Here is a 27993-nt window from a genome sequence, read left to right as displayed (position 1 = left end):
TGGATACAATAAGGTACGGTTAAATAAACATTATGGGAGAATAGAATAGTGGGCAATGCAGAGAAGATTTACACGAGGAAAGGATGGAATGTGCTCCAAGCAGAGCATGTATGGATCCAAGGTAGACACAGGATGCTGGAGTCACTCAGCGGGAGAGACAGCATCTCTGGAGGGAAGGAATGTATGGATCCAAATGGGCTGCCTCTCAGCTGTGAATCCGATGAACCTGCCTTCACTCATTGTAAGCTGACCAGCTGAGTTCTAAGTGGTGAAGATGTTCTCATAGTGCGGTTGGGTTGGCAGCCTCAGTACTGCGACATAGTGATCAGGATGGATTAACTAAATGAAGACCCAATCAACTGCAGATGCTGGTTAACAAAAAAAAGCTACAAAGGACTAAAGTAACTCAGTGGGTCAGGCAGCAACTCTGGAGAAATTGGATAGGTGCATTTCGGGTCAGGACTCTTCTTCAGACAATACTCCAACACCGGAACGAAGAAGATATTTTAACGGATGACTTTGTCATTCTAGTTGATAATAATTGTGGATTTTTGTGGTGTTGATAAAAGTTTTTTGCCAACTTTGTGTGATGTTATTTATAAACGGCACACATTCTAGCCAAAATGCACACTGCCATGATATCAGTTAGACATACAAATAAGGACAGAGATGTAAGGGGGTGGAGAGAAGACAGGGGTACACAGGATGGTTGAAGTTTACATCCATTTTTGTCAGATACAACTTTACTTACCTCAAAGTTACACAGGTTTACTTTTAAAATGTAAAACATGGCATATTGAATGTCTTTGACTTAGTACAGCGCACAGCAAAAACATCATACATTGAGAAAATTACCAGGTTCCTTGTACAGAATTAGACATACCAGAAGACCTTCAAACTACTTGGAAGAAGCCGAGGGAAGACTTGATTGAAGTATATAAAACTATAATAGGGTGGACAGTCAGAGCCTTTTTACCCCCAGATTGGAATGGTCAAAGACTTAAGGGTATAGCTTTAAGATGAAAGGCGTGTGAAGTGTAAAGGAGATGTGCAGGGCCAGCTTTGTCTTTTTGCACAGAGGATGGTGGGTGCCTGGAACGTGTTGCCAGGGGTGGTGGAGGAGGCAGGTATGACAGTGGAGTACAAGATGCTTTTAGTTAGGCACATGAATATGGAGGGGTATGGAACCTGCGCAGGCCGATTAGATTAATTTAGCTTGGGGTCATGTTCGGCTCAGACATTGTGGGCCAGAGGGCCTGTTCCTGTGCTGTACTTTTCTATTATCTATTTACTCAACATAATTAGTGGAGCACTTGACCCAAACGGTAATATCATGAATTGTTTTCACACATTTGCAAGCTAGAAACTCAAACGTTAGGTGTAGGACATTTCATTGACTTGCTAGTTTAAAATCAAATAGGTGTGGAAAATATTAGCCATTGAATCTCAGTAGACTTTCTACTATTCATTTTACCAACACATTTCTATTCCAGGTTTTCTCTGGTAAACTTTCCACACCAAATTTAAGTTCATGTTCATAAGTGATAGGAGCAGAATTGGCCATTCGTCCCATCTAGTCTACTCCGCCATTCAATCATGGCTGATCTATCTCTCCCTCCTAAACCCATTCTCCTCCCTTCTCCCCATAACCCCATACCCCTACTAATCCAGAATCTGTCTATCTCTGCCGTAAAAATTTCCAATGACGTGGCCTCCACAGCCTCCCGTGAAAATGAATTCCACAGATTCACCACCCTCTGACTAAAGAAATTTCTCTTCATCTCCTCCTTGAAGGAACGTCCTTTAAATCTGAGGCAATGTCCTCTGGTCCTAAACTCTCCCATTTAAGCCGCATACATCTTGATAGCAGAGATAGACACAAAAAGCTGGGGTAACTCAGCGGGACAGGCAGCTGGAGAGAAGGAATGAGTGACATTTCGAGTTGACACCCTTCTTCAGACTTTGAGTCGGGGAAAGGGGAATGAGAGATATAGACGGCACTGAGGACAAATCGTCCCTCCCCCACCCTAGTTGTCGTACTAGTTTCACTGCCGTCCTGTTAAGATCCACTATCTGTATAACTGTGTTATCACCTATCCCATAGCCACCAATAGACCATTGTGGGCTCCACATTTCCTTGATTATCGTTGCTTTTTGCATTACTTCCATTCGACCAGAAACGTCGCCCATTCCTTTTCTCAAGAGATGCTGCCTGTCCCACTGAGTTACTCTAGCTTGTTGTGCCTATCTCCAGCTTAAACCAGCATCTGCAGTTCCTTCCTACACATCATGATAGCGTGTCTGTTCAATGTGTCTGAGAATACGTACGGTATGGCACAGCAGCAAGGTATGAAGGCTGTACCAGGTGTGGCTGGATGGCAGGTCCTATTTCCTCATCACTGCCAGTATTGGACTGCTGTAGCGCAATCTCCACTTCTTCATCTGTTAAGCCTATGGAGAAAATAAATAGAAAATTAACTTTGCACATATTCACTAATATATTTAGGCAAAGATTGAGAATTCTCACACGATTATAGAAACTAACATAAATAATTGTCTCCAAAGGAAGTTCAAGCCTATCATTGTGGGGAAATTGAAGTGAATGAACAGAGCTCGAACAATGTCACAACAACATATTTTGATTTAAACAACGATAAAAAAACCTGGCATCATTCTATTTGTTATCATAGAATTCAACTAAAGAGCAAGAGGTTCCTAATGTTTTGAAAATCCAAGCTGTTCTGAATATTCAAAAGCTAAAACAAGTTTAATCATTAAACATTCATTCCGATATTTCAGCTAATTTGTTCTATGCTGCTACCAATCATTTTTAAATTAGCTGTAACATTTCATTCCTCGAGATAAATAGAGGCAAGCAGCAGGAAATCAAATGGGTACTAAAATGGAAAGCTCACCAACCACTTATTCTAATTCATCCATATACAGTGCCCTCCATAATGTCTGGGACAAAGACACACCATTTATTTATTTGCCACTGTACTCCACAATTTTGAGATTTGTAATAGAAAAAAAATCACAGGTGGTTAAAGTGCACATTGTCAGATTTTAATAAAGGCCATTTTTATACATTTTGGTTTCACCATGTAGAAATTGCAGCAGTGTTTATACTTAGTCCCCCCCCCATTTCAGGGCACCATAATCTTTGGGACACAGCAATGTCATGTAAATGTAAGTAGTCATGTTTAGTATTTTGTTGCATATCCTCTGCATGCAATGAGACTGCTTGAAGTCTGCGATTCATGGACATCACCAGTTGCTGGGTGTCTTCTCTGGTGATGCCCTGCCAGGCCTGCATTGCAGCCAGCTTATGCTTGTTTTGGGGGCTAGTCCCCTTCAGTTTTCTCTTCAGCATATAAAAGGCATACACAATTATGTTCAGATCGGGAGATTGACTTAGCCACTCAAAAATTGACCATTTTTTTAGCTTTGAAAAATTGTTGCTTTAGCCAGTGAGTTTTGAGCCATTTGTTTGAACTTGAGCAGATAGGATGTGTCTATACACTTCAGAATTCATTACGCTGCTACCAATAGCAGTTGTATCATCAATGATGATAAGTGAGCCAGTACCTTCAGCCCAGGCCATAACACCCCCACCACCGTGTTTCACAGATGAGGTGGTATGCTTTGGATCTTGGGCAGTTCCTTCTCGACTCCATACTTTGCTCTTGCTATCACTCTGATATGTTAATCTTCATCTCATCTGTCCACAACACCTTTTTCTAGATATGTGGTTGCTCTTTTAAATTGTTCTTGGCAAACTGTAATCTGGCCATCCCATTTTTGTGGCTAACCAGTGGTTTCTATCTTGCAGTGTGGCCTCTGTATTTTTGTTCATGAAGTCTTTTGCAGACAGTGGTCATTGACAAATCCACACCTGAAGAGTGTTTCTGATCTGTCGGACAGGTGCTTGGGGATTTTTCTTTATTATAGAGGGAATTCATCTGTCAACAGCTGCTGTGATCTTCCTTGGCCTGCCAGTCCCTTTGTGATTAGTAAACTCACCAATGCTCTCTTTCTTCTTAATGATATTCCAAACAGTTGATTTTGGTAAAGTCTGGAGGAAAAACTAGGTGGAATATCATTAAGAATAGAGGGAATTCATCTGTCAACAGCTGCTGTGATCTTCCTTGGCCTGCCAGTCCCTTTGTGATTAGTAAACTCACCAATGCTCTCTTTCTTCTTAATGATATTCCAAACAGTTGATCCCAACCCGTGTTGATAACAGTTCAGAGAGTATAAACCAACTCTATCTGTGTGAAAAAGTTTCCCTTCTCTGCACCCCCTCTATGGCAATACTGTCCTTCCTCAGATTTGGAGACCAAAACTGCACGCAATACTCCAGCGTGTCCATGGAAAGTCAAATCCTCTTGCTATGAGAGGAAAAACTAGGTGCTGAGACAGCTCTCTTATACCTGCATCCCGCTGAAGGAGGCAATTTAGAAACACACCTGATTACAAACACCTGTGAAGCCATGTGTCCCAAACATTATAGTGCCCTGAAATGGGGTGGTGGGGGGCTATGTATAAACACTGCTGTAATTTCTACATGGTGAAACCAAAATGTATTAAAATGGTCTTTATTAAAATCTGACAACGTGCACTTTAACCACATGTGATTTTCTCTATTACAACTCTCAAATGGTGGAGTACAGAGACAAATAAATAGATGATGGGTGTTTGTCCCAAACATTATGGGCAATGTTTAAGGCTATAAGGCTAGGAGCAGCAGATTCACCAAGTAGCCCACATGAATGGGAGATACCTCAATGAAAACATTAAAATCATTTAAACAACAAAAATAAGAGCATTCAAGCTACAGAGTGCATTCAAGCTACAGAGTGGTAGAGGCATGGAAACAGGCCCTTTGGCCCAACTTATTCTTGCCGATCTAAGCTAGACCCATTTTTCCGTGTGGGGCACATATACTCTAAACCTTTCCTCTCCATGTGTCTTTTACATGCTGCCCACACGAATAATACTTGCACAAAACAAAATTGCAAAGTTTTAAATAAAGGAGATAAAAATATTAAAATCATGACTGTGAATTACAGCTTTATTCAATTGAAATGAAAACAGGGTGTGGGTGGGGGTGACACAGAAGAGTGTTGACTATCAATGTACTTGCAAGGGATGGACTATTGTAGATGGTTGCTACAATTTTAAGAATTTGTCTGCCTCAGTACTGTGTCTTTTCAAATTAAACCTTGCAGCTGAAGCTCCTGGCTGAGGTTTATCTTCTTTGTCCTCTCCCCGCTATTTTACACTTCTATATCCCACCATCACTCCCCCCAACCTACCTAACTTCCTCCCCGACCCACCTAACTCCCCCATTCCCCTCCCACATATTCGCCAAGTCTTTCCACGTTCCTTGCAGCCGCCCCACCCAGCACCAAGTGCAAGATTTTCCAATCAACACTGGAGCCAGGCTAACACCCTCAGAATTGTTAAGAGTGGGTTACCTCAGTCAGCGCGGCATTAAAATAAGCATGGCACATTACATTTCATGTATCTCATCACAACCTCAAATGGCAATTTGCATAAATAAACTGCAGAATTAAAATGGATACATAATTCTTAGAATAAATCAAAATGTTCCCAAATCTTTTAACAGAAGTAATAGATACCAAAGAGTAATTAGAGGACTGCAATCTCCTCAATAAGTACAGGAAGCACAACAGCTGTGATAGAAATTTATATTATACAAACAGCATAGAAAGCAAAAAAAATTGGATTTATATGGCAGTTTTCATAGGCAATGAAGTACTGTAATGTTAAATCAGTCATTGTCGCAATGTCAGAAACATAGCGACTAAATAGTGTGTATTGGCTTCCACGTGTAATAATCTGAGCACATCCGGGACATGTTTCGGAATGTCAACAAAAACTGGGCAAGAAACCGAGACTACTTTTGTGTTTTTCCAAAATAGTGCAAAATTATTCTGTGTGTTCACAGTCTAGTTAAAGTCCCTTATGGTCCAAATGTTTGCACCTCCAACACAGCAGCCCTCCCTCAGTGTCCCACTTCGAGTGCCCGCCTAGCTTTTTGCAGTCGGACCTTGCAGGGATGACAATTGAATGCATAGTCTTCTGTCACACGTCGAGGTACACCGAACATTCTGCACATGGAACATGATGAACTCATCCTAATTGTTTTCAGAAATCAAACATTTCTCAGAAATGGGAGATGATATCAGTCTTATAAAGCATTAGGTTTTTTTTTCCACTTAATTTGCAGAGCATTGCTGTTTTTTCCCTTCCCTCTCTGAGCTCAAATTTCATAGTATGCCCTGTGATCTATGTTCAACATCTCTATTGAAGGTACACCAATTGCGGCATAAACATTACAAATGCAGAGACTGATAAGTCAACCGATTACTGGGAAATAACTGCATTCGCATTACAATATAACAATGCACACTGGGAATTGAAAGAACATATAGAATTATAATTTATCCATATCTTACTTAGCACAAAGTTATCAAAATAAAAGTCCAATATAACAGTGTTATGTGACAGAAAGTAAACCCAAGGGAAAAAGCACAGGAAAGGAAGAGATCAGAAAGCAAGAAATAAGACTAGCTGAAAATCCCAAGTGGTAGTCTGAAATTTGCAACACAATATATTTTGCCATAGAAATAAATGTCATTTTGTCAAAAATCTAAATGCTCAAATTTCCAAACAGCTTTAACCTATTCACTTTAATTTATTTTTTTATACGAATTAATATAGAATTGATAGTTTATTAGCACTGGATAAAAATGTATCCATACGATTCTCATTATCCAATAACTATAAACATGTTCAACACTTACTTCAAAAAGGGAATTATTTTACATTTGTTTCATTAATTCTGTATTTTGTGCAAAATTCATTACAATGGACAATGAAATTTGATTTGTACATCACTTATCTACTGCAGCAATGATAAAATAATAACTCTTCCATCATAATCCTGCTACTTAAAGAGTCCAAGGAATATGTTACATATTTTTGGTCGTTTTGGAGCAAGGATCAGCAAAGAATCTGAATGCTCTACTTCAATCTGAATTATCCAAGCTGTGCAAAAAATGACCAGACCTTTGTAAAATGTGACGGGAATATTCATTTTTCTTAAGATATGAAAGAAAAGAGAAAAATCCTAAATTTGTGTTGTAAAAAGCATTGACCTTGCGTTAGATAATAATAGACATTTAAAGTTATTCAGCCTCCTCACACCTGCTCCGCATTAAGTAACATCAAGGCTGGTCTTTTACCTCAGTACCAGTGACGTCAATGAGTTTGCGGAAGCAGTCACGGACTTCATCGCAACAGTAACCGACAACATCGTCCCCACGGTAAGGGTAAGCACCTTTCCGAACCAAAAACCCTAGGTAGACAGGTCTATTCGTGTGGCCCTGAATGCTCGCACCACTGCCTACATCTCGGGCCTGGCATCAGGAAACATGGACGTCTACAAGGCAGAGTCCTACCGACTGCGAAGGGCGGTGAAGGACGCAAAGAGGAGGTACGGGCAGGTACGGGATACTGAGTTGGATGATCAGCCATGATCATATTGAATGGCGGTGCAGGCTCGAAGGGCCGAATGGCCTACTCCTGCACCTAATTTCTATGTACAGAGACAAGATGGAGTTACAGATGGAGCAGCAGGACACCAGAAGCCTGTGGCAGGGGCCACGGATTGTAATCAACTACCGGAGCACCCCTCCCCCATCCGCAAGTGCCGGCACCTCCCTAGCTGATGACCTGAACTCCTTTTACGCTCGTTTTGAGAGGGGCAACACCACCCCAGGTCTGCCGACTATCGACAATACCGCCAGCTACCGAAGCTGAAGGGAGGAATGTGCACACATTCTCGCTGTCCGAGCACGACGTGAGGAGGGCTCTGACACGGGTGAACACGAGAAAAGCTGCAGGCCCCGATGGCATCTCGGGGCGAGTACTCAAGTCCTGTGCTACGCAGCTAGCTCCAGTGCTCACTACATTATTCAACCTCTCCCTGGACAAGTCCGTGGTCCCTGCCTGCTTCAAAAAATCTATCATTGTACCGGTACCAAAAAATGCCTCCCCAGCCTGTCTGAATGACTACCGTCCGGTGGCCCTTACCTCGGTAGTCATGAAATGCTTTGAGAGGCTGGTGAAGAAACACATCTGCGCCTTCCTCCCTCGGAACATGGACCCGTTGCAGTTCGCATACCGTCCGAACAGATCCACGGACGATGCGGTCTCCCAGGTCTTGCACACCGCTCTCTCCCATCTGGACAGCCAGAAGGGGGGCTACGTGAGGATGCTGTTCATAGACTACAGTTCAGCCTTCAACACGATAGTCCCCACCAGACTGGCCGGGAAGCTAATGGAATTGGGGCTCAACACCTCCCTGTGTGCCTGGGTCCTGGACTTTCTCACCGCCAAGCCCCAGGTAGTCAAGATGGGAGGGAATACATCGAAGTCCCTCACCCTGAGCACAGGATCGCCCCAGGGTTGCGTCCTCAGCCCCCTATTGTACTCCCTGTACACACATGATTGTGTGGCTAGGTTCAGCTCCAACTCAATAATTAAGTTTGCTGATGACATTGTGGTGGTGGGCCTGATCTCAGACAACGATGAGAAGGCCTACCGGGAGGAGGTGGCTGGTCTAGCACTCTGGTGCCAGGATAACAGCCTCCTCTTGAACATCAAAAAAACGAAGGAGCTGATCATGGACTTTAGGAGGGCACACCATCCGAGGACGTACACTCCATTGAGGATAAATGGGGATCCTGTGGATAGGGTGAACTGTTTTAAATATCTGGGAGTCCACATCTCCGAGGATATGACATGGGCATCACACGCCTCAGCACTCGTGAGTAAGGCAAGACAGCGCCTTTACCACCTCAGGCAATTGAGGAAATTCAGAGTGTCTCCGAGGATCCTCCAGTGCTTCTACGCAGCGGCGGTGGAAAGCATCTTGTCCGGGAACATTACCATCTGGTTTGGGAATTGCTCTGCCAAGTACAAGAAGGCTCTGCAGAGAGTAGTGCGTTCGGCCGAACGCAATATGGGAACTTCACTTGCCCCCCTGCAGGAACTATACATCAGGAGGTGCAACTCCAGAGCCAACAATATCATGAGAGACCCCTTCCACCCCTGCAACGGACTGTTCCAGCTGCTACGGTCAGGCAAACGCCTCCGTTGCCATGCGGTGAGAACAGAGAGGTTGAGAAGGAGCTTCTTCCCAGAGGCCATTCGGACTGTAAATGCCTATCTCACCAGGGACTAACTCTACTGAACGTTTTTCCTTCCATTATTTATTATGTAAAGGTATATGTGTGTTATGATTGTGTTTATAGTTTGTTTGGTTGTTTGTCTTTTTGCACAAAAGTCCACGAGCATTGCCACTTTCATTTCACTGTACATCTCGTATGTGTATGTGACAAATAAACTTGACTTGACTTGACCTGCAGCAGTCACACCATACTCATAACTTCCCTTGATATTTAAAAACAAATCTACCATTACTGCTTTGAAAATATTCAGAGACTGAGCCTGCCCAGTGCTCTTGGGTTGAGAATTTCAAAATATTCATAACCCCTCAAGAAAGAGATTTCCTCTCATCTCATTCCTGAATGACCTGCCCCTTACCTTGAGACTATTCCACAGGGTCCCAACCCGAAACATCACCTAGCCATGTCCTCCAGAGATACTGCCTGACCTGCTGAGTTCCTGTAGCACGTTTTGTCTTTTTTGTTTACCACCTGCAGTTCCTTGTGTCGAATTTTTCGGATCGATTTTTTTTGTTCTGCTGCCATATCTAATGATCACTTAGACGAGTGGTTATTGTCGACCACTAATTGGGATGTTGGTGGTGAGCGACCTTCTCGAACTGTTGTAGTTCAGGTGGTGAGCGCCCTCTCTGAATCCTATTGGGGAGGGAATTCCCCAGTCGTAATTCAGTGGTGGTGAATAAGCGGGAAAATATTTCCAAGTTAGGGCAGTGTACGATTTGAAGGAAATCATGAGGTTTTGATGCACCTCCTGCTTTTGCGCTTGGAGATGACACAAGGTTTAAGTTTGGAGATGTGGTTAAAGATGTTTTGATGAGTTGCCGCAGTCATCATGAAGATTGCACATGGCTGCACCATGCCACACTAGTGGGTCTGCTGCTTCACAACTCCCACAACCTGGGTTCAATCCAGACTCACGATGCTGTGGAGTTTACATGCATCTCCTCTTCCTTCACATAGTTTCGAACCACATTCCACAGATGCGCGGGCTGGTAAATAATTTGGCCTGTATGAATTTCCCCTAATGTGTGGGCCAGTGGCAGAATCTGGATAGAAGTTGATGGATTATGGAGAGAATCAAACAGGATTAGCACAAATCATCAGTGTGGATTTGGTGAGCCAATGGGCCTGGTTCTACCCAGACTCTATGAGCGAGTCATGATGCCCCAACAATGGGTGGAGTGAATGCTGAAGGTAAAACAGAGATATCAAACGTACGACTGTTTTGCTCTGGATGCTGTCAAGCTCACTAAATATTGTTGGAGTTGTAGTAAATTAAACTAGATGTTCCGGGAAGGTTCTTCCAGGAATTTAACTCATCAATCAGACTGATGAGATGGTGTCAGTTTCCGAGTGCCGGAGAGGGGTTAACAAATCTGTCGCTGTTATTTATGAAAGCTATTCTCTGGATGAATATACATAGGAAGTTTCAGTACAAACCACTAGCCATCTATCTCCATTCAGTCTAGATCATTAGCTTGAGGTAAAATGTTTCTATTCTTACTCTGTTCAAAACACTGCTGATAGCCACTAATATAATGCAATAGATGCGTTTGTCAGCCTTCTGTCCAGCACAAATTGGACAAGAATGTTCTGAAAATGATACGCAATGACCCAAATCCTAAAGGGCCTGTCCCACTTTCACGACCTAATTCACAACCGCTGCCGAGTTTGCCCTTGATTCATACTCGCAGCATGGTCGTCACAAGGTCATAGGAGGTCGTAGGTAGGACGTAGGTAGTTCGTAGCAGGTCGTGATGCTAGTCGTAGGTACTTGTGGCATCAGGTAGGTTGGGCCGTTTTTTCAACATGATGAAAAAAGTCCACGAGTAAAAAAGGTCGTGAATTAGGTCGTGAAAGTGGGACAGCCCTTTACTTCTGTACTATGTCAGAGACAAAACCAATTTAACATGGAATATGCAGTCTGTTATTAGTGAAGCAGAATCTTTGCATTTTCCCAAAGATAAGGCCCCCATTAATTTTGCGGGTCAATGATGAACTAATACGATGCATAAACTTAGCTTGGGTCACTACTGCTCTGGCTCCCAGTCCCTGATGGAGAAGCTCACGACTGTATCTGCATTTGTTCTAGAACCAGCAACATCTTTTGCAACTCTTAATCGCTGTTTAAAGCACACTGCCCAGTTGCTGATGCTGTCGGTCCAGCAGTAAGAATTTAAAACGCAAACCTGTTTATCTTTGCATTTATCAGGGTTTGATAGTGTATTTGTGTTAGTAGGTCATGGAATCTTCAAATAAGTGAAGTTGGCCAGTATATAGTATACCCATTAAGCACTTACATTAGGGTAGAAATAATGGCCATGAACTTCATCACTATCGAGCCAATAATGACTTTGCTCTTTGCTGTTCTTTATGGGATAAACTCTACATCCCATTGCTACCTATCATGTATCACCTATTTATTCTGAAAATATTTATAATGCACTATAAACACTTAACTCACACAAATTCACTCAATAGCATCCATTAAAACTTCAACCTGAAGCACTAAGGCACTGCACCACTCAGAAAATTGACTTTCTCAATTCACTTTACAATTCATTTAAACTGATATGACAAAACCCGCCTTTCAGGCAGTGTTAACTAGAGCTGAATACTCTGTAATTTCCAGATTTATTGCCTCTAAAACGTCAAACTACCACAGATATTAATATTGTTAATTTGATGGTGGTTTTAGTTCTTTGCTACTTCTGGACAATCAGAGTAGCTATTTCTGAGTCTAGGAAATGCTATTGATAAGTTCCTCACAATGTTTCTCGTACAAACTGGATTACCTCACAAGGTGAAAACTTGAACATCCTATGCACCAAAACATCAGGGTTGGGGAAGACATGAAGCCTGCCTTTGTTCTGAAAGTCTAAGTAAACTATCTTGGTGATGGGCTAAACTGTGGTTTGAAGTTATGTTCAGGATTACACAAGGTAATGTGCGTAGCAGGAACTGCAGATGCTGGTTTAAACCGAAGACAGACAAAACTCTGGAGTAACTCAGCTGGTCAGGCAGCATCATTGGAGAGGAGGAATGGGTGACATTTCTGGTCGAGACCCTTCTTCATACTTTGAGTCAGGGTAACAAGAGATATATATAGACGGCACTCAGGACAAATCGTCCCTCCCCCACCCTAGTCGTCATACTAGTTTCACTGTGGTCCTGTTAAGATCCACTATCTGTATAACTCGTTATCACCTATCCCGCAGCCAACAATGGACCATTGTGGGCTCCACATTTCCTTGATTATTGTTGTTTGTTGCATAACTTACATTTATTTTGTTATAAGCACCATTTATATCTCTCATTCCCCTGACTCTGAATCTGAAGAAGGGTCTCAACCCGAAACGTCACCTATTCCTTTTCTCCAGAGATGCTGCTTGACCCACTGAGTTTCTCTGGCTTTTTGTGTCTGTTTTCGGTTTATACACGGTAATGCTTGATACTCTGTCCTTAAGGAAGAGCTCATAACACAGTGGAACCTTACCTTTGCATTCACAGCGGGAGAGCTGCCTCAATTAAAGTATTATACATTGGCCCCAAATATCTAGTCTTTTCATCTTCCAAGTATATTGATCTGTTTTTGGATAATGTTCTAACAAGAAACTGAATCTATCTTTCTAAAACTCCATCCTCTTTGCCACTGTATCTATTCCTCCCCATTCAAAACAAACAACTGCATCAAGAAGCACTCAACAGTTGAGTAAATATTTCAAGAATCAATGGGATGGAACGAAGCCTGCAGTGGCACAGAGTGGTGGACGGCACCAACATCGCCTGGCCAGGCCGATCCTGCAAGTCCAACACAGTGCTGCTGTCAGGCCAAGTTAGCACTACATTTTTTAACAACTTTGGACTTGAATTAAGTTGGAAACGTGGCAACTCTTGTGTATTGCCATAGTGTAAACTATGGAAATTCATCCACTCTATTCTTCCACTCTTGTACTTAAGTATCATTGTGCTTAGTATGATTTTTGCTGAACTGTTTGCAAAAAAGGAGTTTCACTGTACATGTGACATTAAAGTACCATTGAACTGTTAAAAACTTTCTGTTCACATGCTTGCATTTTGTTAAGTTTAATCACCTTATTGCTTTGACACTTTCACCAATTTGTTTAAAAGCATTTCTCGGCCCCAGCCTGTCCTGGCGTTTGACTCTGAGGGACATTGAGATGCATCTGAAGGAATCTTGACCAGGGGAATTTGTCTTCCCACTAATTCTGGTTCATAAAATTGCTGGGGGTTTCTGCCGCACTGCAGCGCGTCTGTTGATCGACAAGCATTGTTGTGAACAAATGACAAGCAACCAGGCTCTCAAATTGTCACAGTTCAAACACATGAAAGTAGATATTATTGTAGTTCAGGGCCTCATCCTGCCTATTGCACTACATCAGATACATCTTTCTACAGGGCCTGGAGAAAAAAATTGTTACTTTTTACTCGTACGAGCTGCTACGAGACATCCACGAACTCCTACGGACATCTACGAACGCTACGGACATTCTCCGAGTTCAAATCAGGGGAAAACTCGGGAGAACTCTTGAATTACCTTGTACAGTGGGACAGGCCCTTTAAACTAGCTGCTCTAATGGACATGCATATTATTTGTCCATTTTATCAATATCCTATGGCTTAACAATTAAAAGTAAACTATTCTCCCAGTGCTGTTGCATATCTTGCTCTGCTGTTGCTAAGTTAATCAATAGCACGCTGATTTATATCTAAGCATCCAGACGTTTAGAACTTCTGACAATCGAATGCAAATCCCAGTCTCGACTCGGGCTTCTGGATGAAAGTTGGGGTTGAGGAGAGAAGTTCTGTAGGCTCTTCAGGTTTAGTCGAATAATCTTCATTAGACAGGACCTGAAAAGTTCTAAATGCAGACGTTGCCACGCTCTTGTCAAACTCTCATGGCAACATCAGAGAAATGGCCTTGAGGCCGTATCGGTAAAATTATTCTCATCACGAAGATTGACATAGTTATGAGGGAGAAACCTGATAATTATTTTAAAGAGTTTCCTTTACAATGGAAATGGAGGAAATCTACCGACTGCCAGTCCACATACCTTGTGCAGCCAACAGCAACATCAAAGTGATTTACTAGAATTGAAAAACGCAGGCAGCCAAGAAAACCCTGACCTTTTAATAGAGAGGCTAAAGAAGTTGGGTTCGTATTCTTCGAAGTTTATCAGAATGTGGAAAGATTTCGTTGAAACATACAAGATCCCGAGGGCACACTGGAGGGTAGATGCTGAGACATTTTTATTAGTTGTATGAGTATCAAATGAGGGGACATCGTTTTAAGATCAGGAACAGTCATTTAAAACTAATTCATCATTCTCAAAGAGGATGGTGCATTTCTGGAATCCTATGTTGTTGTGGAGCGTTGCTCATCAGAAGCATTTAAAGTGGGGGTAAATACATTTTTGAAAGATTGGGGGGTTGAGGGCTATGGGAACCTGGCAGAGGAGGTGGTGAGGCCTGGGGTACAACAGTCCTGATCTTAAGAAATACTGGGGCAAGGTCTGGATCAGGTGATCTAAGCTTGCCTCAACTGCATTCCTGGAACTGCAGTCTAAAGAATTGTTTAAGACATATTAATAACAAATACATTTATATGATCATTAGTGCAAATATAAACTGGAATAAGCAAAAATGTCCTCAAAGTATTGAGGAAAAAATTCAACCACCATCCTGAAACATGCAGTCTTAAGGAACAGATTATGCAAACAAAGCACCATACAAAACTTTAACATTTGAAGACATGCAATATATATTTTTCAGTGCAAGTCTTTGCAGGCTTGAGAATCCAACAATTTTCAGCTTGTAACTTTCGGCATGTTGTAGCCGCATTAAGAAGCAACAGGTCACTAAACATTCAAGGAACAAAATATTTTTCATCTTATTTTCAGAAAGTTGCTGGTAATGATTTAATCCGTGGCATTATGTACCGTCAACCACGATCACATGGAAGAAATGCAACAAATGGAAATTCATCCACCCTCGTAAAATACACACTACCTAATTGGTTAGTTAAAGCACTCTTTTAAATACAGTTTAATATCCATCGGGTTAGCCTGATATGCACAACATCAAATCCAAACGCTGTGCATCCTGTAGCTCAGCCAACAGCAGGGACACTTGCTGCAATGCAAAAACAAAAGGTCAGGTTCTCCCCAAATGAGGAAAATCTATTCCACAAGGCATTCCGCATAGCAGTCTAACTAAAGACCGATGGAAAAATTACACACAAGGTTATCTAAGTGAAAGTGCCCATTAGCTAGGATTTAAAGAGCATGACGATAGTCCTCTAACCACTTCAACAGATTCCTTCAACAGAATAATTTAGTAGCTCACAGCCAGTAACGTACAATATAGAATTAAGCTTCAGTGAGAAACTGCTAGCAGACTGTGATATACTTAAGGGGCTCTGATGAGATTAAACTAATCAAAAACCCAAACCAGGAACACCCCGTCACTCATTTTATACTGAATCTTCTCATCATTTCCGAGTTCAGGTAGGCATTAACTACCATTTGTTTCACTTCCTGTTTATAGGATCTAGCTGTGCTGATTGCCCTGTCTACCTATAGAACAATGAACCAAGTTCAAATGTCAATTTATTGAAACTGAAGTACTTTGAGGAGGTGATCACTCCATGACAAAGAATATTCTGTTTAGCTGCTTCATTAGTTTGATCTAACATTCAGAAAGGTCTCGACCCAAAGCGTCACCCATTCCTTCTCTCCAGAGATGCTGCCTGTCCCGCTGAGTTACTCCAGCAGTTTGTGTCTACCTTTGATTTAAACCAGCATCTGCAGTTCTTTCCTACACATTCAAGGCTTTTCGTAAGGCGAGAAGAACCGTGACAAAATAAAGTTGTATAAAATGGGGTGGGGTGTTTTAACAGGGAGATAATCCATTGAAATTTGTTTGGAAACTCTACAGTTATTATTACCAGCTTAGCACCTCAGAAAGTCTTGAAAATAAATTGAGATATTGATTATTTTTCATGCTGGGTCCACGTTTCTAAAGGAAAATCAAAATGGGGACACAAGAGACTTATGGGCCTGTCCCACTGAGGCGACAGGAACGGTGACTGTCAGAGTGGAACACACACACCCACTCACACAAACACATCGCTTCCTTCGCCAGCCCGTTATGCAGGCGGGGGACAGGGCAAGCGGGGAGAGAGCTGTCTGAATGAAATTCGCACGGTGCAAAGCCAATGTAATACAGACACACACCTACGACGAACAGGAAGGTTGGCGCTGTAATTAATAAGCTAAAAAGCACAGTGTATGGTTTGTCCTTTAAAAGAGGAGGGGGGAGAGAGGGGGGGAGAAGGAGTGGAGATAACTTTTAAGAAGCCAGAGATACACGGCTGTGAAGCTCGGCGGACATTAACATTACCGGTCGGTATACTTGGCTCTGAAAACTACTGCTTACGTTTTTTTCCCAATGAGCCAATGAAATTTACAGGTCAGCACCGGCTACAACCTACGAGAACCTACGAGAACCTTCGACCTCCTGGCGACCCACCTATGGCACGAGAATTCTCGCTACTCTCCATGACGGCTTCATTCTAGTTGCCGCTAATTTTTCAACGTGTTGGAAAATGTGCGGCAACCATAATGAGGCCGCGACTAGTTCCCAGAATGCGGGAACTCCTCACGATCATGAAGGCGACTCCCCGGCAACCACCCATGAACATGTGGCAATCGCATAGTCTCCTGCAGTCGCCTAAAAAGTTGCCTAAGTGGGACAGGCCCATAAGGAGGGATCCTGATCTGAAACGTTGTCTGTCCATTTCCATCCTCGGATGCTACCTGACTAACTGAGTTCCTCCGACAGTTTGCGTTTTGCTCTCAAGGAAGAGAGCAGCTTGTAGGACACAGAATGATAATGCTTCTGAATTGGAAATTTTGCTTCAAGCTTTGCGTCACAACTCCATAAGTGAATACATTTTGAAGAATACTGAAAAAAAATTGATCAAATAGATGACAAAATACTTTGATTTACTTTATCAAGATGAAATAGTTATAGACATAAAAAAAACAAATGCAAGTGTCAGTTAGGTTAGTCTGAGAAATGATGGCAATAAATTGGACTTTCCTTCAAGGCCAAGACATAAAAAGATAATTTTACCAAAGGTATTAAATCTAACCAATACAGTCTAACAAAATGGATGCCATCTCTTTAATACAATGCAATTCTGCAGTTCATTATACTGCATTATTTTAGCTCTTGATATGTTAAAGGCTCTGTTTATGATCGCCTGGATCACCAAATGCAGAATCGAGGTATTCTGTGACCTTGTTCTTCTCACCGGGGCATGAAATTACAGTTGTGACACCTTGGTATTACAGTCATAAATACTGCAAACCGCATACCTAACAGCTATATATACACACTTTCTATTGTCTTCAAACATAAACCTGATCAGTATTTATTTAAAGGGGGGGGGGGGGGGGGGGGGGGGGGGGGAAAAAAACAAATTATTTATTGCCCTATTTTCTTACCTTATTCCATTCCCTCAAAAGTTATTTTTTAAATTAGCAGTGTGGTATTATACGATATCCTATTAACTCTATCCAATCCAGAATCCTAGTCACAAATATTATAATCTGCCTGAATTGTGTAAGATGCAAACCATATACTTAGGATAAATTAATTTAGGTATGAAAATTTACAACATTTGACAAATTAATTTTCTTGAAATTAATATTCTGCAAAATAACTTTTTTAATTATTGCATTTCAGAACAAGACCTCCTGCAAAGTTGAGAAATTTTCAGCTTCAGAGAACAATTTTGATAATACAGAATTATTTTGTAGAGAAGACTGATAGCACATGGAAGTCCCTACCACAAACATTGATATAAACAAAATCCATAATCCTTAAAAGGGATGCAGATAAATAATTAAAAGAGCAGGCATTCATATTTTGATAAAGGGGAGAGGCAAGCGTCTAAGGGGAAAGAGCAGAGTAACGGCATTATGTGGATAGCTCTTAAAAAGTGAACAGAGGCCCAATGGGCTAAACAGCCTTCTTTATTGTAAAATGCTAATTCAAATACTTCAGCTCAAAGGGTAATTAAACATTGAACATTAATGAGCACATTTATGCACAGACACAAATGCACACTGTATATTATTACTGAGCAAGTAAGGGGCATTACATTGTTAATTCAGTCATTACACTTGTTTTCCTGTGATATATATATGAAAGTTAAAGTCTAATCATTAACCAAAACTTTCTATTATTTGCATTTATACAGAGAAAACTCACCATTGTGCAAAAAGACTATCAACTGGTAAATTAACCAGTTGGGATATCAATGCTTGGCTGATTAAAACAAAAATTTCTTCCAATGATTTAAAATATTATTGAACCACAACTGTATATAATGCATCTTAAATCAATCTGAAGAATCGGTGTCCTATCCCAACCATTCTGGAATCCAGAATAGAATTTCTGTGCCAGAATTTACTTAGAAAAATATAAGCAGCATCCAAAAAAAGCAACTGCCATACTTTGTATATGAACCTTGTAAGGCATATCAGGAGAACTCCATCTGTGGAGCATTCATTAAAGCATAAACCCACCATTTCACAAATGTAACAACATTCACTTCTGCTGCTTTGAGGAAATAGGTAAAATGTAACAGTATTTACACCAGCCTTGTCATGCAAAAGATGACAAGTAAATTGGAACAAAACATCACAACATTGTAAACCATTTTCTTAACCAACTGATTTTTATGTTCACAAATAGAATCACTTAGTTAACATTGGAGAGTTGTTTTGAAACATATTTCAAACAATCTCTACTTAAATCTACCCAATTACTTAGAAACAAGGAACTGCAGAAGCTGGTTTACAAAAAAAAGGCACAAAGTGAAGAGTAGCTCAAGTCTGAGGATGTGAAGAAGTGTCCCTTCCCAAAATGTCTTCTTTGAGTTTATTGTCATGTGTACCGTGAAACAGGAAAAGCATTTGTTGCGTGCTACAAATATGCGACAATATGACTACAAAAATTGCAACAATATGATTACAATCGAGCCATTCAGTGTACAGATACACCATAAAGGGAATAACGTGAATAACGTTTAGTGCTAGCCATGTTTTCCAGAAACGCTCCCTGACCTGCTGAGTTACTCCAGCACTTTGTGTGTTTTTTCCCTATATATTGCACTTGCTATTTCTTTCTTATCATGCCATTTTTGCTTCTGATTGCTATTATTACATGATCTACCTCCTTAACCCGACCATTTTTTTTTAAATCTTGTGACTCGCATCATTAAAAGAAGTTACTTTGAATAGGGTAGACAATTTTTTTAATTTAAGGAAGAAAAGGACAATGTTAAGATAAAAATTATTTGGTTAGTTATTGATGTAACTGATGCTGTCCTGGCCTGGATATCTACCCTTGACCTACAACTTTAGGCTGTGCACGCCATACGCAATAAGTTATCAACGTATTGATGCATAGTATATTTATTTCAGATATGTACAGAATATCACATCACTTTAAAGTATCAATTGTAAAAAAGGGCTAAGGTGGATGTCGAGAGCTGCAAGCTCCTGGGCATAAATATCACCAAACATTTGTCTTGGTCTAACCACTCTGATGTGTAGTCAACAAAACATCAGTCTGAAGGAGGGTCTCGATCCTAAACATCACCCATTCCTTCTCTCCAGAGATGCTGCCTGTCCCACTGAGTTACTCCAGCATTTTATGCCTACCTTCAACAAAGCATGCCAATACCTCTACTTCCTCAGAAGATGAAGGAAATTCAGCATGTTTCCGACAATTCCAACCAATAAATATAGATGCGCCGCAGAAAGCATCCTGGAAGGACATTACAACTTGGTTTGGCAACTACTCTGCTCAAGACCGCAAGAAATTGCAGTGTTGTGGATGTAGCTCAATCCAGAACACAGATCACCATGAACACATCCCGCCAGTGTGAAAAAGCAGCCACTTACACCTCCCTCGTTCTCTCTCTTCCATCGGGCAGAAGATACAAAAGTTTGAAAGCATGCACTCCTAGTTTCAGGAACAGCCTTTTCTCCTCCTGTGATCAGAGTGTCTTTCATAAGCTAAGGGACCAGTCCCACTTTCCCAACCTACGTCATTGCAGCACTTTTTATTTGTTTGCCTGCACTTGTTCTCTTTTCAGGATGGCAGGCATCTTTCAGATCAACACAATGTGCTCTATGGAGTGAAATTAAAATTGCGGTGATATGGACAGAAGGGTGAGGGAATATTTGAAGTTACCATTAAGAAGACTTTCTAAAAGAAACAACTATTTTGCATAGCACCTTGCAGAATGCTGAGATTGATTTACAGTCTGTGAACTGATTTAATGGAGGAGAGGGGAACTGCAGGTGATGCTGTTCCCGTTTACACAAGGGGTCAAAAGGATAAGGGGGAAATCAGACACGAAAACTGCTGAGAGTAACTCAGTGGGGCCAGACAGCATCTGTGGCTATAGAAGGAATTAGGTGACGTTTCGGGCGGTCGAGATTGGCTTCTTAATTTCATGATTTTTTTCAGACTTTTTGCAGATTCAGAATGCTGAGATATTTTGTGAACTGATTTAATAGACAAAGGTGCTGGTTTACACCGCAACCAAAATTTGCCACAGCATTATAGAACAAACAGCAGAAATATATGGCCAGTTAATGTATTGTTAGAGTAATAAGTGCTAGCCATCAAATACTGCACTAGAATTTGATTCCAGATTGCTGGCTGGCTTCTTGAAGTTAGTTTTGAATCGTGAGGGTGAGGATAGGCCATCACCTGTGGGGTGAAACGGGGAGCTAATACACAGAGCAGAGATGAAGGACAAGAACGGTTTCCACGGTAGTGTGGGGCAATGTCATGAATCAACCTTGCAAACTGCATACAACAAAACAAACATTTAATTACATATCCTGCACCAAGTAATCAAACAATAATTGAATGGGACAAAACAAATTCTACATTATTGAACTCTAGACTGGTACGATACTAGTGTGGGTGTCAGGGGTTATGGCGAATGGGCAGAAGAATGGGGTTGAGAGGGAAAGACAGATCAGTCATGATTGAATGGCCGCATGGACTTGATGGGGCGAATGGCCTAATTTTGCTCCTATAACTTGTGAATTTATGGAACGCTTATGTCAATGAAGGAACTTGCTAATCAATAAGCCTTTGTCCCTTCAGCCTGAGAACGTACAACTGTGTACTTCATCCTCTTTCCTTATGCATTTAATTGTGGAAACAAGTGAATGTAAAATATCCTTTATGCAAAGGGAGGTGTCTTGCATTTTATTGCATGGAAAATGTGAATGTGCTTGATGCTGTATCTATATCTTTGTTCCTACTACATACATCTGCTGACTTAGAAAATGAGCCTTGAACATGTAGCTAAATTAGTGAACCAACACTGTACCCTGTTGGTCGGCAACAATGGATTTACTGACAAGATGTTAAACCACTTTATACAATGCACAATCATTTCTACTGGGGCATTCTGCAAGTAAAGCAAAACTGGTTCACGACACTTCAGCTTGCAATTTTCCGGATACATCGCTAGAGCAATTTGCTTTTATTAAAAAATTCGATTAATTTTTTTCTTTAAAGTCATCTTTACTTTGTTACTGGTGTGAGACGTAACTGACACCCATGGAGAGATTGGTTGACATCAGGTTGTTTATTTAACTAAAGGTTCGTTCGTCAAATTTGAGAGAGCGCACAAAAGGTGGACATTTGCTTTGCGGTTCAGATTTAAGTTCTCCATATTTATTATAAGATGACACCAGTATTTTCTGGTGCTCAATAGCTACATATTGGGAATGTCTTTAATGCTTTGAAAATTAACAAGAGCAGCATTCAGCTTAAAGCCAAAAGCTGTCAGTACTGATTTAAGGTTTCATGAAAGTAAATTTGATGTGAATTAGAAAAGTCTAGCCTTGTTATACGGTTAGTCACATTAGCATGGGAAGGACACAAATGTCATTTGCTGGATTTTATGAAGATTAAAAGACTGCGTGGAAATGATGCATTTAAGGCAAATATATCATAAAGGAGTCTCAAAAAAATAATTCTGTCTAATGTGCTACACTTAATTACATAGTTTCAAATACCAAAATATAATATATTCCAAAATGTTAGTTTCTAAACATTACTGTTGGGCTCTGAGCAATCTACTTTAGCCATGAATTCAAGGAGGTTTGTGCAATGCTGGATCGGTCAGCTTGGGACACAAGGGATGAAATCATATTGTTCATTGTACAATTCAGCTTTTCCCATCCTTCCAAGCTTCTTCCAACTCTGGCTCCTTGCATTCTTCATTTTCTTCATCCTATCTATGGTAACTACACTTTAGCTACTTAAATCCCAAACTGTTGAAATGATTCCCAGTAACCCTCTCTCATCCTGCCAGACATCCCCTGAAATCTCCCTCAGCTGTCTGTCTTCAGCTCAGTTCATTTTGTTCTATTACCTTGAGGAGAAGCATTTAGGGATGTTTTAATACATTAAAAGTGCCATTTAAGTTGTGGGAGTGGTTGTTATTGATTATCCTTGAGGGGAACGTCCCAGGGAGAAACTACATCATCATTTCTTCTTGGAGGTCAATGCTTGACAGGCTAGGCGTTGCTGCATGGCAAAGTTGATTGAACAAACTGCAAGAGCTTTTCTGTTAGCCCATTATAAAAGTTCAGCTAAGATTGGAGTGGAATAAGCTATTTGTAACAAATGATATAATACAAAGTCCTAATTTGATATGGCCTATTTTACCTCCTCCAGCAATTTGTTTTATGCTCCAGATTCTAGCATCTGCAGTCTCTGGCGTCCACTGATTACAATTATAATTCTTGATTACTGAAGTTGTGTTTATTTTTTTCAGTTTTAGTGGAAAATTGCCACCAACATTTCAAAAGGGATCTGATATTCTAGAGCACAGAGACGAAATAGGAGGCAGAGATTATTTACATTCTCATGATTGAAAGGAAGCCTGTAGTTTATAATTCAAGTACGAATGAGTCCAGTCCCCTCAGGTACATCAATTATCACCAATTCTCATTAAGCCAATGTGCAATTTGTTTCCAACACATTGTCTATAGTTTTCGTTATATTTAACAAAATGCTACGTCATATTGCACTAACATTTTCACGCCACTGGGCCATAGTTGTACATTTCCGGGCAGGATGCAGTATGGAAGAAAAAGAGAAATGAGTCACAAATTTTACAGGAATTATCCCAGGATTGAGTAGGAATGAGTAGGAAGAGTATGATGAGTGATTGCCGGCACTAGGCCTGAACTCACTGGAGTTTTGTAGAATGAGGGGGGACCTTATTGAAACATAGAGAATAGTGAAAGGCTTGGATAGAGTGGATGTGGAGAGGATGTTTCCACTAGTGGGAGACTCTAGGACTAGAGGTCATAGCCTCAGAATTTAAAGACGTTCTTTTAGGAAGGAGAGGAGGAGAAATGTCTTTAGTAAGAGGGTGGTGAATCTGTGGAATTCTTTGCCACGAAAGGCTGTGGAGGTCAAGTCACTGGATATTTTTAAGGCAGAGATAGGTGGATTCTTGATTAGTACAAGTGTCAGAGGCTATGGGAAGAAGGCAGGAGAATGGGGTTAGGAGAGAGAGATAGATCAGCCACGATTGAATGGTGGAGTAGACTTGATGGGCTGAATGGCCTAATTCTACTCTCATCACTTACAAAATGGATTCTGTAGTTCAGATGCTGGAGTAATTCAGCGGGTCAGACAGCATCTCTGGAGAAAAGGAATAGGTGACGTTTTGGGTCAGAACCGTTCTTCAGACTTCAGATGACTGTGAGAGCTGTTCAAATAACAACTAAAACAAAATGAACAGTTGGGTCTGCTTTGTGTTATTACTGTCCTAGAATTTAAGATGCAAGACAAAAGAAATCTTCCTGAAGTAGATACCTGTTTTGAACACAGTCCTTTTAACCCTTCCATAGACAGGTCAGTCTGACCACATGCATCAAGTTGACATTGTTAGTGCATCAATCTCTTTTGGACACTACCTTAAATGGCTATCGTGCATTCATGCTAGTTGGGAGAAATACTTTCTTTAAAGACAGTGTTAGTTTGTTAATGGGCAGCTCACGGCAGTCTATTATGACATGAAGCGTGTGGTTTCAGCCACAGCTTTATACCCCAGGTTTCCCTACACTGCAAACGCAACTCTGCCCCTGTTTACGTTGCTTCACTGCTTCAGCGATGCAATGAAGCCCACAAGCTTTAATGATTAATTAGACCCTACATACAAGCTTTTCTTCAGTAAAAGATTGTTCCGATTATTTAATTGTGCAGCTGCAAAATTAGTTGGGCCGAACACAAGACTTCAATGTCTGCTTCCGAGCTAAGTTATTAACCGTAAAAAAGGGCGATATCAAAAAGCATTTAAAAAAGGTTGTGAAGTGGCAATCAATCCCAGTTCTTATGCCCTCATGCCCTCAGTGTGGATAGTAGTTCATTTCAGCTATCTCCAGCTCTTCAACACAGAAGCTTACGGTCAGTTATGGACCTCAAGTTTGGCCTACGAAAAATAACTGCGCTATATTACAGCAGAATTTATTATAACAACAAACGATATACGTAAATAGAGCACTAAAGAGCAAGATTTGAACTGTGTCACACACATAGGGAATTTAATTGAACTGCATAACCTATCAGAAATGATTAGAGTCAAAGAAACCATAATAAACTGATGGCCTAAAGAACCCGTCTGCACAGCAAGTAATACACAAGTAGTCATTTTAGTCAATTAAAAGACTATAATTCCATTCATCTAACTTAATGTCCAGAGAACTGTATAAGCCGATTTATATGATGCTTTATAAAAATTAGATACTGTAATAAATACTGCCTCAAAAAGACAAATTTATTATGTCTACTTCGAAATATTAGGCAGAAAAAAATGCAAATGTCAAGAAAGTCAAGAGTATTTTATTGTCATATGTCCCGAAAAGGAACAATCAAATTCTTACTTGCAACAGCACAGAAGGTTTGTAAACACAGTACTAAGTGGATCCCATAATAAGCAACAGAAAGTCCAATCAATTAAAAATGACAATATAGAGCAAAATCAAAAATAAAGCTTGAGGTCCGAGTGCAAACAAGGCAGCTCGTAGTTCGGAGTTTAGTTGTAGTTCGTAGTGTTCCTAACAACGGGTCTGTCTGTACAGAGTTTGTATGTTTTCCCCATGACTGTGTGGCTTTTATCCGACTGCTCCAGTTTTCTCCCTCACTCCGAAGGCATGCAGGTTTGTAGGTGGTTTGGTTTCAGTAAAAACTGTAAATTGTCCCTACAGTATTGGATAGTGCTAGTGTGCAGGGATCGGAGGTCGGCACAGACTCGGTGGACCGAATAGCTCGTTTCCACACTGTATCTCTAAACTAAACTGAACTAATCAAAGTGCTGGCGGAACTCAGGGGGTTGGGAAGCATCTGTGGACGGAAACGAGAGATAACATTTCTGATCGGGATCCTTCTTCAGATTGATTAGAGGAGAGAAAGCTGGAAAAGATGTGGGAGAAGAACAAACCTTGGCAATTGTCTGGTGGATAAGGTGAGGAGGGTTTGATCGGCAGATGTGTGGACAAAGGCTTGAAATGAAAAGGAGACAAAAGGGTGAGGTAAGGAGAAGGTGAGTGAAATCTAAAATCAGCGGGAGGGATATAGTTGGAAGGGGATGGGCTGAGGGGGAGGAAATGAGAAACAGGATTGCAGGAGAAAATGTGTGGGCATTGGGGTGGGGTGGACACAGGAAAGTGGAGGAAGAGGGCTGATAATTAAAGTTGCCAAATTCAATGATCATACCATTGAGTTACAAGCTACCCAAACATAACATGAGGAGTGGTTCCTCTAGTTTGCTTGTGACCTCACTCTGCCAATGGGGGAAATTGGCTATTGGTAGCAAACTTTTAAATTTCATTCCCTAAATTGTTTAGCAAGGTATTAAATACTACACATTAACAGAAGCAAAACCAGTAAGGAGTGCAAGTTCTATTTAGTGAAATATGAAAGACCAATTATATCTTCAAACCTCTGATAAATTGTATTATGAGAGGCAAGAATGGGAACAGTGGCATGAGGCAAGCGCTGAGGCAAACTTCAGGCATTTCTCTGTCCACTTTAAAGAAACGGCCCTAAAGCATCAAAGGGGATGTTTTACCTCCATATGGAAAGAAATCTTTCTGAAACGCACCATGTTTTTGAAATGTGCCCCAAAGAAAGAGCAATGAGGATTGAAGAGTATCTTCAGCTCTTTAAGAAAGCGAAAGGGAGTTAACACCTATTGGAGAGAGAGAGAGAGAGCGAGGGCGAGAGAGAGAGAGAGAGAGAGAGAGAGAGAGAGAGAGAGACACACACACACACACACTAGTGAAATGACAGACAAATTCCTGACGCATTTAGTGCAGGTAAGTGTGAAGTAGTGCACTTTGGGGAAAAAACACGGAGAGGCATTCAAAGTTGTGTGAGTTATGTGAAAGAGCAGAAGAAAGTATTAGACAATTAAGAAAGCACTTTGGATAAACAGCTTTGTAAACAGATTACCAGAAAGTCACACTGAAGTTTTGCAAATCACTGCAGCGTTGTGTAAACTTCTAGGCCTCAACTTAGTAAGGATGTTAGAGGCTGAATAGGGCGCAGAGGTAGTTTGCCAGAACGATTCAAGAGATTAGTGGGTTAGTTATATGGAATCAGTGGAGGAGGTAGGATTGTTCTCTTTGGAGCAATTAGGTTAAAAGGAAAATCTAATTGGATATTTAAAGTTATGAAGAAGTTTGATATCAAGTGTAGGAAGGTGTAAAACACCTTCTCTGTTAACAACTGTGTGTCAGCTAATGAGTTTGATTCATACTGGTGCATGGCACTATAACTGTAAACTATAAATAAACAATTTGATTGTACAGTTAACATCATCAATTTACTCAAAAAATCAGTTAACTTACGAGCAGTGAAAACACAACCTATGTTTAACAATTGCAGCAATCTCCTCTATATTAAACAAGGCATTTTGACCAGATAAGCAGGGCAGTCGCAGTGGCGCAGCGGTAGAGTTGCTGCCTCAGAGCAAAATGTAGCACCGGAGATCCGGGTTTGATCCCGACCACGGATGCTGTCTGTACGGAGTTTGTACGTTCTCCCCGTGACCTGCGTGGGATTTTTCTCCGAGATCTTCGGTATCCTCCCACATTCCAAAGACATACAGGTTTGTAGCTTAATTGGCTCGATTAATTGGCTTGATAATTGAAAACATTATCCAGTATAAAATTGTCCACCGTCCAGTATCGTCCCTGGTGGACTTTTCGGAAGGTACAAGGTACAAGAGTGGAGGATAGTAATATTCACATTATGTGTTTTCATTTAATCTCAGTTATTTGCTGCAGGCTCAACAACCATGGAATTATCCATTCCCTCCTTAATGTAACCTCAAAAAAGGTTTACAAATAATTTTGAAAATCCTCAAGCACAAATTTTTGATGATCCAGGAAACATATCTGAAATCAGATTTCATTTTGACTTTCAAAAGACCTAAAGAGATCAATCCCAACCTCCACCATCCTTCTACACTCAACTCACTCATCCCTGCTTACATTCTGCAGAAGATGCCTGGATCTTGACATTCCTACCAAAATGTGGAGCCTGAATTTCAAGAGGACCCACC

General features: G+C 41.0%; 1 protein-coding gene across 1 annotated transcript in view; it reads right to left on the bottom strand.

Moving 5' to 3' along the window:
- pex14 (peroxisomal biogenesis factor 14) overlaps positions 1–27993 on the bottom strand; it is a gene marked incomplete at its 5' end in the record, with an annotated part of 239068 nt that overhangs the window by 126013 nt on the left and 85062 nt on the right. The window contains one exon of the mRNA XM_055659021.1: positions 2329–2451. Coding sequence (XP_055514996.1) covers positions 2329–2451 — 123 coding nt within the window. The remainder of the gene's footprint in view (positions 1–2328; positions 2452–27993) is intronic.

Source organism: Leucoraja erinacea, chromosome 30, assembly GCF_028641065.1.
Source record: "Leucoraja erinacea ecotype New England chromosome 30, Leri_hhj_1, whole genome shotgun sequence".
Taxonomy (NCBI): Eukaryota; Metazoa; Chordata; class Chondrichthyes; order Rajiformes; family Rajidae; genus Leucoraja; species Leucoraja erinaceus.
Note: the sequence above shows the minus strand (reverse complement) of the source record. Positions and strands in the feature narration are given on the sequence as shown.